The sequence below is a fragment of the Oryzias latipes genome, chromosome 21 (assembly GCF_053564925.1).
Source record: "Oryzias latipes strain Hd-rR chromosome 21, Olatipes_Hd-rR_3.1".
Lineage (NCBI taxonomy): Eukaryota > Metazoa > Chordata > Actinopteri > Beloniformes > Adrianichthyidae > Oryzias > Oryzias latipes.
Window position 1 is genome coordinate 22424139 of NC_136257.1, and position 16118 is coordinate 22440256.

Below are 16118 nucleotides of genomic sequence, written 5' to 3' on the forward strand. Positions count from 1 at the left end.
AACAAAAGAAGCTGTTCTTGTGTTGAAAGAAGAGAGAGCAAACGAAGTAGTTGAACAAAAGTTTTACTGCTTTATTCATATCCAAACAAAGTAAAAATAAATGATTCCATTGGGAAAAGCAATTTTTGCATGCAGTTAATATATAGTCAAGGGTTTTTCCCTTTTTTGTTGTTGATGCACAGTTGTAATAAAATTCTAAACTAAAAATAAACTCTTGTCACTGAGCTTGATGGAATTGTTATGAGTATTCCCATATATAAAGAATCGATATCCAACTGCATCCTAACCTTCCTGTGAATTTCACTGTAATACAGTATAAGGCAAAGTCTTATGCAAACTGAGATTTTTGCACATCTTACAAACACTTGTGCAAATGATGGCTTTAATAGTTTTTAGTGCAAATAAATGCATGTGCAGAAGCTCTACAGAAAGGCCACAGGGAGAGAGAGGCACATGTGAAGGGAAGGTCACAGCTTCCTGTTATGCAACTCTGCAACCATTTGCAGGGACTCTCTTTGGTCTGGGGGAAGTCTGTTTTTGCTGCTTAGCTCCTCCCACTGCGGAGAGTGTCTCACCTAAAAGCCAGGAAATAGTGTTAAAGCTTTGCCAACCTGTGTTTGTTCCAGGACTTAATGAACAATAAGTTATTGTGAGCACCTGGGGGTTGATGTCCACCATCACCTGGCTTGTTCTGTCCAGATGAATGTTCAAAACGGTGGTTTCCACCCAGGCATTATCTGTGTTCCTGCTGTCATCCACGTAACATTTGGGCAACTGAAACACAAACGCAGCAGGTCAGATAAAAATAAAAAAAAAAAAACAGAAAAACATCACATCAAAGAAGGCATCCGGTTTTTCACAAAAAAAGACCCAAAACCCTGAATTAAAAAAAGTTAGAACTTGCTGCTTTCAGTGCTGAGATCTGCTCCTGATGTTCAAACTTTAAGGACATTTTTAAACTTGTAAGCAATAATCTGAATTTGTGCAACTGTGTCCAATTAAAAGTAAGAACTTGATTCCTTTTTTCTAGATTATCATTATATCCAAATGATCCATTTAGGAACAGCGGAAACCTTTTATATTTTAACCGGCAGTAGTCCAGGACTTTATTTCTACTTAAAAATGTGCTCTAATAGTTCACCTTTGAAATAGTTTTAAGTGGCAATGCTTGATATCAGTGTTTTAGTCCAATCCCAGTGTCTTTCTTTCACAGTCATTTTTTTATTATATAACACAGTAATTCCAAAATAAGCCTGAAACTATACCCAAAAAAGTAATTTCAAGATGTACATTTTGTTCTGCAAAAACACAGAAATTGAGATCAACTGTTTTTCTTTTATGATTAGAAGTGTAGAGACAAAATTAAAATGTTTTAATTCTAAAAACAACGCAAAGATGAGGTTAAAGCATTGACTGTAAAAACAATGGACAGCTCAGCCCTTCCCTTCTTGTGTTCCCAAACAGGAGGTAGCATCGCTTCCTGATACGGGCACCGCCATGTTGAAGCCGGTGGACAGTGATTGGTCCGCGTCGCTCTGAGTCATTGTATCTATAGCAACTACTGTCGCCATCGTCATAGATGCAATGACTCAGAGTGACTCTGACCAATCACTGTCGACTGGTTTCAACGTGGCGGCGTCTGTATCAGGAAGCAACGGTGATCATTTCATAAGAGCCAGAGGTAAGGCAGTTTCTACGGGTGACGTCGCACCCATCCTTTTTTTCAGTCTAGGGGTCAAAGCAATGAAAAAAAATGTGTTTAAGCACCACTTCTATGTTCCAAGGATGTATTCCAAGAGATATAATAATTATGCGTCATAACTAAATTTTTGTTTTAATTTACACCAAAAGTTTCAAAGCTAATCACATTTTTAAAACCTTCACATTAAATTTGTATATAGTATATTAATACTCATTGCTATGTCATTGTAAACAGCCGTTTAGCAAATGCAGCAGTATGTGCAGCAGAGAGACTCTTTGGGGTTGTTTTTGTCGATATGCTCCCAGAATATGCTGAAATATTTTCACCAGAAACTGCAAAAATGACAGATGTGCTTTACAAAGTCTGGAAAAGAGTTCTCTCAATTGTAAAATGTTTTAAAGGAGGAAGAATAAGGTAATTAAAAGTGATCAACAGTATTGTGGAGGTGAGCAGTCCAATTCAAATAAGTCAGTTTAGGTTCCTACTCTTACTTGGGTTCCTGATTCCTACAAGGGTTCAAATCTCAATCATCTGGTAGAAACTGGGATAGTTTGGAGATTTGGTTTAAAAAAAAAAAAAAAAGCATTTACGCCCCAGTTTGGCTGAAATAAATAATTCCCTGCCACATACGCCAAACATAGATAAACAACAATAAAAATAAAAACAAATGTATACATACACTAACATTTTAGAAATATAATCATGTCAGCTTTACTGTTTAACTGTAAAAACAAACAGTAAATTTAAAACAGACCTTTTTTCCCTCTGATACTTTTGCATTTATTGTTCTATATAACTCGTTTCCCAGAGTTGTCTTCAAATTCTCTGGCAGGTGATCATCACAGTCCACAGGTCCCTGAAGTTTCAAACATAAATTAGATTATTTATACAAAGAGTCAGGATGGATGTGCAATCACAAAAGCTGAACACTCACTGAGGGCAAAGTAAAGATACTTTGACTGCTGTCACAGATCGCCAGGTACTCCAAGGCCGACCTCTCACCGTCTTTCCACCTGCAAGGTATGTGATAAGAATCTCAGAAACTCCCAGCTGCTGCAAAAATCCAGCTCTGAGTCCATAAAACCACCCACCGAGTCAGCACCAGGTCTAAGTGCAGGTTTGGACCGAAGTGGCTGAGAGCACCGCGTCCTCTGACGCCTGTCCTCCCTCCTGGGTTTCTGGTGATGACATCATCCATATCAGATATTAAAGCAGTCTACAGGACATTCTGTTTTCTGCTGCATCTCTTGACATACCGGAATTTATCAGCACCGTCTTGTCTTGAGCCGCAGGAACGTGTAGAAAAAACACACAAGAGGGAAAGGAAATTTAAAAAAAAAAACTGAATGCTTTAAGGTTAACAAAAAAAAAAATCACATTTAATTGATGCAATGTCTAAATTATTTCAGAATGCCACAAAAAAAGTAGGGTTAATTCATGTATGGAGAAACCTTTTTTTGTTTTTAAGAATAATAATTTTGTACCATAAAATCCACAAGTCACAGATAAAGACAAATCTTGATTCATTTTAAATAAAAATAAAAACAATCTGAGAATGTATTGGATGGATGTGGCACTGATCGTACTCTCTTGGAGAAATAGAAAAATCTATTTAAAACCATTTATTGTTTTTGTTAATTCATTTATTTTGGTTTTTATAGAAAAAACTTTTATGCTGCTTAGAAGAAATCTACCAGCCAGAAAATGAAATGACCTGCTGTTGCACAATAGACAAGCTGGTTCCATCTCTGTTTTCAAATGACATGACCCTTTTAGCTTTCAAGTTTGAAATATTTAGTTTAATATGTATTTTCTATCTATATGGTTTGAATCTAAATGTTTGGCCAACTTTGATTTTATTGAACAGCTTTCTAATCAAAAAGGAATGTAGTTTGTATTTGATATCTAGCTTGGGTTTGCTGATGTCCAAACATACCCATCTATGCAGTCATTTCCATCTTCAGAAGTATAACAGGAAGGCTGGTATGAGCTGAAGCTGACCTAACAACAAAAGGAGGTGAAAAAGAATTCAATAAATCCTACCTGTCTTTGTGCAACACGTATCACAGCTCTAGAGCAAATACCTGCCATGGTACTTTCTCGTCAGGAACAGGAAAGCGTGTAACTTTACTGCTGGGGTAATAGTACTGCCGGCAGTTTACGTGGAACTTGTCTTTGCTTGCTGATTCATTCCTTAAACAGCTGGATGATTCATCTGCTGCATTAGAGGCTGCAGTAAAATAGAATAAGTTCAAAGCATGAGGTACATTATAACTAATTCATTATTATTCTTTTCCTGGTAAAGTCAAAGTGCATTAATCGTTGCAAATCAGTTCACTAACTGTCTGGTTTTTCTTCTTTTGCGGTAGATTTGAGGCTATCCATGATCCACTGGAGCATTATGGCTGATTGGTTAACCTGATGAGACAAAGTAAATCAATATATACGTCCAGATGGTTGTACAAAGTTAGCTGCTCTTCTGCATAGTAAGCTTCTCCTCTAACATAGTGCGCAATTTTAAGGGAATATTTAAAGGAAAATATGATGAATTCAAAATGAGGGATCTACCTGCTCTTCTAGTCTGGTCAGTCTCTTCAGCACGACAGCAGACACACTTTCCTCTTCCCTCTCCAGCCTCTCAGAGATGGAGGTTACCCTTCAAAAACCAGAACAGGCTCAGTCTGTGTTTCAAGTCCGAATTTTTAAACAGCTCCTGGAGCTTTGTTTCCCCAAAAAGAATCTTGGTTTCTCCTTCAAAACATCAATCAGACATTTACCTGACATTCTGGAGCTATTAGCAAAAACACACTGAAGTTAAAGTGAACAAAAAGGCAACTACACCACCAAGTTATTTCCGGTTATAGTCAGCGAATTACTTCTCAAAGGCAGGGGGGGTAATTATAGAATGTGAATTTTACACACTCTGGTTTGTCATAGCAAAGGATTTTAACTGTAACACAGTCATTCTGGATCAGGTCTGAGCAGATCGAAATCTTTTAAGGTGCAACTACTTTAGAAGTAAATTGTTTTCGGTTAATCTAAAAAGTTAATGCTTTGATCATTTTAAATAGGAAAAAGTTTTGCATAAATATTAAAAAAATGATGGGGTAATTATTTTGAAATATGCAACATTTTTAAGGCAAAAATTCTATGTCCACAATAAGTGAATACATTCATTACTCAGATAATGATAATAAAACCGTCTGAGGAGCACAGTTGTGATGGTAGCAACAATGAAAACCATCTGTGTGGATTTTACTTTTGAGCCGTGTCCAGGATGAGTCTGTCTGTGCTTCTACTCGTCTCCTGCTTCACAGACAGCAGGTATCTGTCCTTCATTAAAGCCTCCCAGGACAGTAGCTCCATGGCCTCAGTCTGATCCTCTAAAAAATTGAGACAGGCTTTTAAAAGCTTGTATAGTGGGAAATATGCACAAATATACACGTTCAGTGATCACACAAAGTGTAAGTACAATCTGGTGCAGCCTGCAGACCACAGTCATAAAGGGCAGCTTGAAGCAATAAAAGGATGCTCAAGGTTTGCAAACATTACATCATAAGCAGAACTTACTGAGGTCTTTGCTTTTACAATGAGATTTACACAGCCAAATGCTCCTGATCAGGAGGGAGAGGTGACTGAAGATGATGAAAGGAGGCGGGGCAGCTGGACGACTGTGATATTCCTTAATCAACTCGTATCTTTGAAATTTCCAGATCCTGTCTGTGTTGTCCTGGACTTCCTGGAAGGTGAAGCTGTGCAAATCGAAAGAATTGGGTGACAGGAAGAAGGAAAAGGCTGAGACAGACACTGTCTTGCTGAAGAGAACTCACTTGAAGATTGCTATGAGTAGATTAAGCAATAATATGTTGGCAAACAGCAAGTAAACACAGAGCATGGTGATGGTGAGCCACTCGGGGAAGACTGGAGCGTGGTTTTCATTCAGAATGGGGCACTTGGGCTTCAGAGGGTCTGTGCCGTTCATGCTGCACGAGTCCAAAGAAAATTTCGCCTCTGTGGAAGACCAAACAATCAAATTAAAACAGGAAAAAAAAATCTGTTTAACATTAAAAGACAGTCATGGGTTCACAAATCTCAACTTTCCAGCTAAATTTTCAGGAAAATTCCCAAAAATGATGAGGTACGGCTCATAAATTGCTCCACGGAAAATCCAGTCCAGCCGGGTGTCGTTGTGGATGAGAATGCCTTGTTTGGCCACTCCATAGGCCACCACCCAGATGCTCAGAAGAAACATGAAGAAGAACAAATCCTTCATCTGGAGGAGACAGACAGTTCCGTGAATGACCAATCTTTTAGAGTTCCACTCCAAGCATCGTTTTTAAAAACTCTTCACATCGTGGAAACAAATGTATTCTATTGCCTGATTTCACACATTTTCCTTAAAGGGCTATTTGCTCACCATCCGTCTGACTATGATGATTTTTGGTCCAAGGGTTTGACTAATGGTAAAGATGGCCATGAGACGCAGGCAGAAGACCACAAAGTCAATGCACAGCACGATTTTTCCTGCATAGAAAAGCTCAGACGTCAACCTGAAATGAAAGAAACTAAGATTATTGACCAAAAATGGCTGTGACGCTTCAGGATTGACAGAGACTGGGGGACATACCTGAATGCCAGGCCAAGAAGGAACAGGAGAATGGACAGGACATCCAAAATATTCCACAGGTCAGTGATGTACAGTTTGGCTTTGATTTTAAACCCAAATCCATCAGAATTACAGAATAGCTGAGAGAAGGAAATAGAAGGAAATTGGAAAGGTGGACTTCTTATGTTACATATGGATTTCATCAGTTTCCATGAGCGATGCAGCATTATTTCCAGTCTGACCTGTCTGAACTCCTCACACACCAGAGAGAACACCCAGACGTAGAGAAGGAGCTCTGGGACAGAAGGCGTTGCGTGGAAGTCCATCATCAGCACCCCCGCAAACAGGTTGAGGAAGAAAAAGTAGGAGACGATGTTCCAGTAAAACTTAACCTGTGGAGAGCCGTACAAGCTCACCAGTCGGTCCCAGCAGCTCAAAGGTTTGTCGGGGGCGCTGTGGTGAATCAGATAACAGTGTGCCTCCTCAGTGTGAAGACACAGACGCCATGATGCAGATCCGTCCACTCACCTGCCCAAAGACTGTGCCCCATGCGTGTTTCCTGTCACCCTCTTCACCTTCTTCATGGCCTCTTGTTTCTTAGCTTCTTTTTGAAAGAGCTCATCATGTCTGGAAAGAATCATAGCACTGCGTATGTTTGCTTTAATGATAGAAATTCCTCTCACGAAGGACTTACCTAAAAGCCAAAAAGCCGGTGTAGATGAGAGGGAAGAAAAGCATGCAAATGAGCACTCTCAATATGTGATTATCCACTGAAAGTTCCCCACACCAGACTCGAGTCATGAAGGCCTAAAAGAAGTGGATCAGATCAGGGATTCACTGCCGCTGTTGAAGCATCTGGCCCTTCATTTCAGTGTGGATAGAACATTAATTAATGTCTCAGGCCTTTAAGGTTAAAGTAATGTAACAACATTAATTGTTTTTTTTTTTTGCTTCTGATTTAGAATTTCAAATATTGGACTGTACCATCTGTTGTTCCAAAAGGAAAGCAGACATCCAAAGTTGCCCCCACCTGAACACCTGACAGAGCAACAAAACGTTTATCTTCAGCTTTCAGGGCCAGCCACAGGGATGTTGTTCCTCCCCAAAAGTTGGAGACGTGCACCAGCAGCTTCAGAGCGCGCTCCTCATCAGTGTTGTAGCACTCACTGAAAACACCTGGAACACAGGTAAGCACACCTGGATGCATTCCTGCCCTGTCAATTACTTATATGCCCACTTCATACCAATTGCGTGTTCTTCGTAATGACTGGCCTGGTTGAGCATTTCCTCCGCCTCTTCAGCATCACTTTCTCCTCCTGCCAATTTCTTTAGGATCCGAGTGGCGGCCAGTGCGGCACAAATGGAGTCCTGACACTGTGTGGATGAATTCAAGGTTTTGAATAAGCAGGAACACGGTCTGAGTCGGTTTGTGTGTTAAATACCTGCTCCCAGGCTATTTCAGCCAGATCCCTGTTGTTCTGCAGCACAGCCCAGAGGAAAACGTCACTGGAGGCGTCCCTCTGTGCAACTTCACCTGCAGGGCGGGGAGCTCCATTGTTTTTAGAAAGCTGAACAGAAACAAATATTCAAAGAATAATCAAAAATAAAGGTTTAAACCTCAACAGATTCAACTTTGTGTCATATTTAGATCCCTTTACATCTCTCAGAGAAAACATGAAAGGCTGTGGACTAAATAAGTCTTTGAAAGATTGTGGCTTATTTTTTAAATTACTATGAAAATTATTTTTAACTAATATATCTAAAAAAAAGCAAATATAAAACGGAAGAAGCCAAAATTTAGATGTGAAATATTCAAATGGACACCAACGGTGTTTCTAAATAATTTATTCAAGGTGACAACATTTTTTCTGTGAAATTTATGAAACTGAAGAAGTGAGATTAATTATTTGCAATAAATTCTTTTTTCATCATCTGTAACAAAAATACAATTGGCAGTAATGTGAATTATAGAATTTAGCAAACTTCATTTAAGAAGATGAAATTTTTTCTGAAATGTTATATTTTTTTCTTCAATAAAAAAGGGCAGAAGTTAAAATAATTCTAAAAAAAGTTGATTTTAAGGATTTTCAGGATTTTAATATTGTGATATTTTTGTGACATAAAAAATAAATCATTCCTGGCTGTTGTTTTCACCTGCCACCTTAGAATTTTGATACAAGCTGTCAGGTTAAATATCTGTGAGTTCTTCTGATTCTGTGTTTTTAGGGGTATTACAAGTAATCGATTTGGTTGGACCCGTGATCCAACCAGTTAGATCTGTCTGACGCAAGTTGGTAATCAAATCGAATCTCCGATAAATCGATAAACAATGTTGGGAAGAAAAATACATTTGAATAAATGGCATGGTAGGGTTATTTTACTGTAAAGTAAAAATGACTAAGTTCCATCATAGTGGACATGTGATGGCAACAAAAAATGACCAAGCCATCATGCAATCCACTTTGTGAAAACACTTTGAATTTTACAAAGTTGTGAATATACAGTGTAGTAGAATGTTAATAATGTTCCCCTTGGATTATTTTGAAAAATGTGAATGTGAAATGTGAAAATGTGAATGGATTTGCCAATAGTTCTTGTTTACTTTTTTGTTTGTACACATATTTAATTTACACATGATTATCTTGCAAGAAATACAAGGAATCTGCATAACTTCACCTGCACTGTTCAGTACCCAGGTATTTATCTCTGAGTCACACTGGTTGAAATTTTGGCTAAAGATGTCCTGGATTGATTTTAGGTCTGTGTTTCGGATTGAATCGGATCGTTCGAAAGGAACCGACATCTACCATAAATCGTATCATCAACCACAAATTATGATATTTATTGAATCTCCGGGAACCCCAGCTTCCTCCCACCCTCCAAAAACATGCTCCATGGGTAATTGGTTTCTCTAAATTCTTCATGGGTGTGAATATACATTGGTGTGTGATTTGTGGCAACCTGGCAACCTGTCCAGGATGTCCCCTGCCTTCACCCACAAGTGGCTGAGATAGGCTCCGGGAGTCCCGTGATCCCAAAAGGGATAAAACGGGTTTAGAAGATGAATGAATGAGCGTTATACTCCTACTGTTATCATTTTTCTGCCGTCCTTGTCCTGTTGTTTCAGATGGTACAGAGAGGGGCTTGAGAGTTGACCTGCACTGCAAATACTTGAGCCTTGAACTGAACTTGTTAGGCTCTCGTTGAGATGGTTTAACACTTTAGAGGTGAAATGATGTAATAAACCCTAGTTTGACTAGTTTTGACATCTTTATGCCAAATAGAGAGCTGATGCCCTTCAGTCAATGAGTTCTGGCAAAGTCATTGTAACCAATTTGCATCATATTTTCCAAAGAAAATGGGAACATTTTATTGGGTGGGGGATTAGGGACACTACAACACACAATTCAGTCTTGTGGTTCGCTTCTAGGTGGTCGATAGTTTAGTTACTGAATTATTTTTCTCTCTTCTCAGGGAGGCAGTGATGAAAAGGCAAATCATTGTTGCTGACATTTACACCTTATTTGATGTAGTTTATTCCAAGGAAGTGTAAGCCATGCAGCTACTGTAGCTTGATCAGTCAGTTTCCACATACAAATGCAGAGTACTCACTGACAAAGACAGGTCTTCTGCTGACATGCAGTAGCGCTGCTCCACATATGGAGGATAGATGTGTCGTGTGGCATTGCCCAACAGATGGCGCACCTCATCAGAGACGTGAGTTAGCGTGATGTTGTTGGAGTCCACCAGGTCAGCCTTGCTGTGGACCCGCTTGGCTAACTTGCGCAGAAAGATGCAGCTGGGCATCTCTCTGTAGAGATTACACAGAGTTTCCTCGTTCTGCAGGAACTTCCTGAGACTCATGCCGTTTTCCAGCAGCAGGGTCACAAACTGAGGCTTGTTGCCAACTAGGGCAGAGAACATGGCCTGGTGGAGGTCAGCAGACTACGGGAAGAAAGATGTATCGGTGAGAAGAGACTTTTATAACCACTTTTAATAAAACATATATAACCAGTTTGTCCCCTCTGCATTAAAATTTGAACAACATAAGCCATTTTTTAAAAGCCATCGGAAAAATTGTACTGTGTTTTGTTAGGTAAAAAAGACATATTATATATTTACTGTGTGCTGTTTTGGGCCTCATGCGTTACAAGATAAACCTGATAAATAAAACCTCATACAGTGAACAACTCTACACTAATCTGTTAGAGAAAGTCACAAAAGATAGACAGTCGTCAATGCAATTCACTTTTTTCTGCATCATGCTTTTACTTGTGTCTAACTGAAGACCCACGCCAATGTTTTTGGTGTTTTAACACAATCTTGTGGTAATTTTCTGATGATGGAGGATATATATAAAGAAAATTTGGGTCAAAATTTCATCTCTGAGTTTTTTTTTATTCAAATCGTTGTGAATAAGGAGCAGATGAAAAATGCAGCTCAAATAGAGCTTATTTGTAATGTAGAAAATACGATGGCCACAAGTTCCCTGCTCCACCTAAATAGAGAGATCTTAGCAACAGGGAGGGGAAGGGGGGCGGGGTTCCCCCTCTCCAATTGTCCCGCCTACGCATCAGAGGTAAATTGCTAATGAACTCCCGCCGCCCTGCAGATATTATGTCCCAGAAAACAACACAGGTTTTTTGATTTTGTCTAAAAATGGCAAACAGAATTAAAAGACCACTGGGAACGTTTTTACAATAGAAGTCATTGTCGTTCTGAGAATACTGTCATTGTTGAAAATGGGGTCCAGATGATTCTCTTTGTCCCGTGTCAGATGTGACAGAAGTTGATGGTCAAACTCACACTCCACAGGCTGTCTTCAGTGAAGATCTCGGTCTTGGCTATGTCCACTCGGTTCCAGGCAACAGCCAGTTCCAGTTGGGTTTTCCAGCAATCCAATGTGAGTGTTTCACTGCTCCGAGAGGCTGTGTGGAGCATTTACAGATCACAATATTTATGAAAAATTATAAATGCATGAAATAATATTAACTTTGATTATTCAAAATTCTAAATTTTTATTAATAAGGAATTAAAGGCCTGAAAGTGCCACACATTCGGTATGTCACAAAAGATGTTTGAGACCAAAGAGGTTTTACAAAACAATGAGAACAAGTAGCTTCATTTATTATTTCATAGCTATTATTGGTATATAATTTGATTTGATGATATTTGATGCTTAGCTCAGCTCAGTGTCGGAAAGTGTGGGCAAAGAAGCCTGGAGGGATCATTAACTCCTGACAATAGTGCAGGACTCACATGGTTTTAGCGCACTCCGGCTCTGACTTCTCACACACGAGCTGCCTAAGACTCGCTCAGTCTGAACGGACTTAAGTACATCAATACAGTTAGAAGACACTCTGAATCTTCCTAAATAGATTAAGTTAATGACTGATGCATTTGAGATCACTGACTTTGACCGAGACGGTCTAGGATGAAGTCCTCTCATCTTCAGTTATTCTGTGCATTCACAGTGATGCTTTCTTATGGTTACCTTTCAATAATGCTTTAAGAATGGCAACATCCACATCTCCATGACTGTCTTCTGTCACTCTGAATATTGTCAGCAAGTGGGACATCCTAACAATGTCCTGGATCTGGACCAGAGAGCAGATTTCAACATTTTGGATGTGAGCCAGCAGTGTTTTAATTGCCGTATTATTCTGATAGAAAAAGTTAGTTTTAACTCAGTAAAAGTACAACAAAAGATGGTGCAATCTGCAAACCTTTTTGGTCCATTCAATGACACTCAATTCAGTGAACTTTTTATACTCTTGTCCAAAAAACTTCTCCATCAGCTGATGGATGAGAGTGATTGTGATCTGCTGAAGAGGCAGTCCTGACACTTGAGCGATCACGTCTGCTATCCTTCCGGTGCCCTCGAAGATCACACACGGTGTGCCGTTCTTCATTGCATTAAAGATAGTCTGAGAGGAGACACAGTCAGATAAGAGCAAACACAAGGATTAAAGGCAGGAGCTGAACTGTTTACTCACATTCAGGGTGCCTGGTCCTCCCTCCAAAACCACACATACGACTGGGATGGTCACGCTGCTGTCTAGATTTCAAAAAGGAGGGGAGAAAAAAATCAATAAATTCAGATATAGAGAAAGGAAAACCACTTCTTAGATGGTGCCAGTAAGAGCTTGCTATTAGGTAGGAAATTAATCCAGTTCCTGTTAACCTTTTTTTCCAAGTTGTTTCCCAGAAATACATTTCTCCAGACAAGTGCGCAGCTCAATCTCCACACCATAGTGTCCATGAGTCCCATCGTCCACCAGAAGGAAATGCGTGTGGTTTTTATCAAGACAAGACAATCTGCCCTGACTTGTTTTGTCTGTCATATAAAGGGCAGGAAAACAACCCTGAATTGAAACAATGACAAAGAAGTCAAAATGACACAGATTGTTGGATTGCCAACAGTAGAAATGTAAAAAATACGATAATCTTACTTCTTCATTGATCAAAGCTTCCCTGTTGTGGATGACCCCCCATGTTGCCACTCCAATGGCTACAATTTGCCCCTGTATGGAGTTGCTCAGAGAATAATCCCTCACCGCCTGTCCCACGTGCTTCATGACACCCGCATTGGTACCACCAGTGATAATCCAGGCACCTGCAAAAGCACAACATTTGAAGCCTTCAAATCTGCCCCCATAGATTATTTGACACTTTTCTTTATGTGGTTCCCAGATTCCACATCCACACATCCATCACAGACATCCCCAGATTTTCTTCATACTTTAAAAACACCTTTTGCTGATCTGACCTGTGGTCTGGGCCACTTTGATGAGTCCTCTGTGAAACATGTTCCTAAGGTGAGGCTTCAGGTTAAAGTTTTTGGCTCCTCCAGTCACTGAGATGAGCAGGTTGGGAGGCAAAAGGTGCCATTGTTCAGTCAGCAGGTCATACAAAACCTCGGGGCTGGTTTCTGAAGACACTCTGGCATACTGAGACGTACACACAAAGCACAAGCGGGGTCAGGAAGGAGGGAGCACAGGCACGGATTTTAAACTGTGAAACGGTTGCTTCACCTTGGCAGTTGTTTGTTGCAAACCATCAAACTGTATTTCTCCAAATGCATTGGTGGGAACATCCAGGACATGTCTGTGTTTGTTCCATGTTTCCCCCACAAAGTCCTCAGGCTTGATGGCTTCAACGTTATGAGCCTCCTTGGAGTAACCACACTTACATATTTCCTCACTGGTGTAAAACGAGAGTAAACGTGTGTTGATACATGGGTTCATTATAATGCACAGAAAACATGTGTTGTGGAGATTCTCCAAATTCAACACATTATTTGTTGGCAAGAACTCAAAGCTTGACATGTTTTTTTTTATTTCTTAAGTTGCAAATTTTTGCAGAAATTGAGTATTTGGTGTTTGTAGCTCAAGGTCATGGCGCAAAAAGAAGCAGCTGAAGAAGCTTACAGTCAATAAGATAAAGCAGTTATTTGACCTGCGAATCTGAAAAATTGTAAAATTTAAGTATGCACCTAATTCATCATCATCCATTTTATATTTTTAAGGTTTAAGCTATCTTTATACTAATGTTTTCACATTTCTTTTGGCCGCTCATCAACCGAATGCTTTTAAAAGTCATGAGGGTCAAAACTCTTAGAGTTTACGGAAGCCTGAACCCCAAAAATGTTTTAAGATTATAAATTTAAAAATAAATGTTTGAACATAACAGTGGCAAATATCATCCCATTCCATAAGAAGTATGAAGTCGGTTCATATCCTACCTGGGACCCTTCTGGAAAAGGGCACATTCCTTCTTGTTGATGTTTTGCTTCATCCAACAGGACAAGGCACAGCGCTGGACATAAAAGGATAGAGGAAGGTTTTTCAAAGATGCACTCAAAGTCTGAGCCTTAGCCAGCTCCACCTTAACCTCTCGCAGAGCATGGAGGTTGACGATGCTGGCCATGTCAGACATGCTGAAGCGGAGGAAAAGGAGCATCCGCAGTGGGAGCTGGCTTGCTTTGAGCTCTGCAGTGATGTCAGAGCCGAGCTGCAGAGGAGAATCTGATCGAACTGTGATGCAGGCAGATATGCATCTGACTCAGGGGCGCAACTACCTAATTTCATAGGGGTATGTGGCCACATTAACATCCCCCCCCCCCCCCCCCCCACACACACACACATACATACACACAAACACACAGACATGAATGCACATAATATAACGTCCCATCCACCCCTCCTAAGGCTATGTAAACATCCATACAACACCTTTATTGTTTAAATGTATACATCTCATTACTTCTTAGCTGACTTGAGATGAACCAGCAGAACATTTTTGTGAGCCATTTTCAACCGTCCCTATGCGACGCATAGTGGCGCAAAAAGTCTTAAAAGAGTTTTTTTTAAAAATCTGACATAGCGTCAACTTTTGAAATAGTCATTTTAACTTTAATCAAACAATAACTTAGATTATCCTGTCCACCAGTTTATACAGTATACATCATTAAAGTAAACTCATTTAGTACAGCTTTGGCTGTGGTGGATCCATTTGATATTGTTCAAGAATTGCCTGACTTGACAGTTTTTTTAGAGGGTAAATCTTCACATTTGATGACTTATTGATGACTATTGCATGTGTGAGTTTGATGCACACAGTTAAAGCACTTGAAGCTGACAAGTATGCACATTTGTTCTCTTTGAGGCTGTAAAGTTATATCCCTCTGGCTCTCTGATAAAATACATTTTTAATCTTGACAAGTAACTGTAAGGTAAAAAGTAAGTTTTTTTTTTTTGTTTTTTTTTTTTAAACTTTGTTTTTATTGAATGTTTTCAGTTGACAGCATTTACATACACGGGTCAGCAACCACAACAAACAACAGAACAGACACAACAAACTGCAATTGGGCTGTTTTTCTTATTGTTATTACTTTTTTTTTTTTTTTCAAACTTACACGAAATCCTCTGAACTTTTTATTGGTTTTCCATATAGTTGTACCATTTTTGCCATTTTTTTTTTGAAAATGTCAAACTTTAATTTGAGTAGAAATGTCAATTTTTCCACTGAGTAAATGGTCCATATGAAGGTAAAAAGTAAGTTAGTACTAAAGAAAAAAAATGTATAGTAAACAAACTCAAACTGTATTTGACTTATTCCCAAACAGTTCAAGAACATTATCTCTCCACCAGGCTCCTGACGACATTACCCACAATGCTCCAACATTCCAGCAAACGATTCAGCTTTGTAGTTTAAACTAAAACATTTTAACTGAAAATCAATTTGACATCAGTAAACACAACTTCAATTTATAATGAAGGTGTAGGATTAGGTTTATTTCTGGAACAGCGGCACCACAAAATAAAACCACAAAAATGTAAAATAAACTGTGTGGTTTTGCTTTCCTTTTTTTTTTTCTGCTGACATAAATAACCTTATACTACTGCATTTGCTGCACTGAGACATGTGACACAGGGTGTCTTTTATTTTTGAAGGAAGTCATAGGAACATTCGTCAAAAGTTATAACCATTACTCATTTTAAAAAAGGCTATTTTTTTCTTTATGTTTTTTATGCTAAAAACAACCATAGTTCTTTTAATTCATCATAATAGTAACAATACCATAACTACAAATCAGTGTCTTCATTTTCTTGAGGGGGAAATATGACTTTGTGACTCCTTTTGGGTTGTGTTAAGTGAGAAACGACCCAATTGGCTCTTTAAATGTTAAAGGTTGCAGACCCCTGATTAACTTATATCAATCGTCACTTTACCTGTCAAATAAAGACGACAAGAACGGACAACACATCAACAAAAAATCTCTCAGCTTAAAAAATGTGCTAAATTGGC

The 16118-nt window shown here is 39.1% G+C and overlaps 1 protein-coding gene across 1 annotated transcript; it reads right to left on the reverse strand.

Annotated features, from left to right (window-relative positions):
• Window positions 1-54: 54 nt before the first annotated feature.
• trpm2 (transient receptor potential cation channel, subfamily M, member 2) lies at window positions 55-14410 on the reverse strand. Its single transcript, XM_078939956.1, has 32 exons — window positions 14053-14410; window positions 13343-13511; window positions 13078-13258; window positions 12761-12924; window positions 12493-12673; window positions 12305-12366; window positions 12035-12235; window positions 11803-11905; window positions 11115-11236; window positions 9921-10253; window positions 7751-7876; window positions 7553-7682; window positions 7339-7484; window positions 7003-7115; window positions 6837-6935; window positions 6551-6761; window positions 6330-6448; window positions 6120-6252; window positions 5790-5975; window positions 5533-5711; window positions 5273-5454; window positions 4962-5085; window positions 4271-4358; window positions 4045-4120; window positions 3787-3932; window positions 3639-3703; window positions 2959-2982; window positions 2794-2880; window positions 2637-2715; window positions 2457-2558; window positions 658-774; window positions 55-575 (listed from the first exon to the last, which is right to left on the reverse strand). Exons 1-32 carry the CDS (start codon window positions 14268-14270, stop codon window positions 468-470), a joined length of 4374 nt encoding a protein of 1457 aa, XP_078796082.1. The 5' UTR covers window positions 14271-14410; the 3' UTR covers window positions 55-467.
• Between the last annotated feature and the right edge of the window lie 1708 nt (window positions 14411-16118).

Coding starts and splice junctions, on each gene's coding strand:
- trpm2 (XM_078939956.1), bottom strand. CDS start 14,270: ATGCTCCTTTTCCTCCGCTTCAGCATGTCTGACATGGCCAGCATCGTC. Junction 5,455..5,532: donor CTACTCATAGCAATCTTCAA/GTGAGTTCTCTT, acceptor CGATTTGCACAG/CTTCACCTTCCAGGAAGTCC. Junction 5,086..5,272: donor TTGTAAAAGCAAAGACCTCA/GTAAGTTCTGCT, acceptor TCAATTTTTTAG/AGGATCAGACTGAGGCCATG.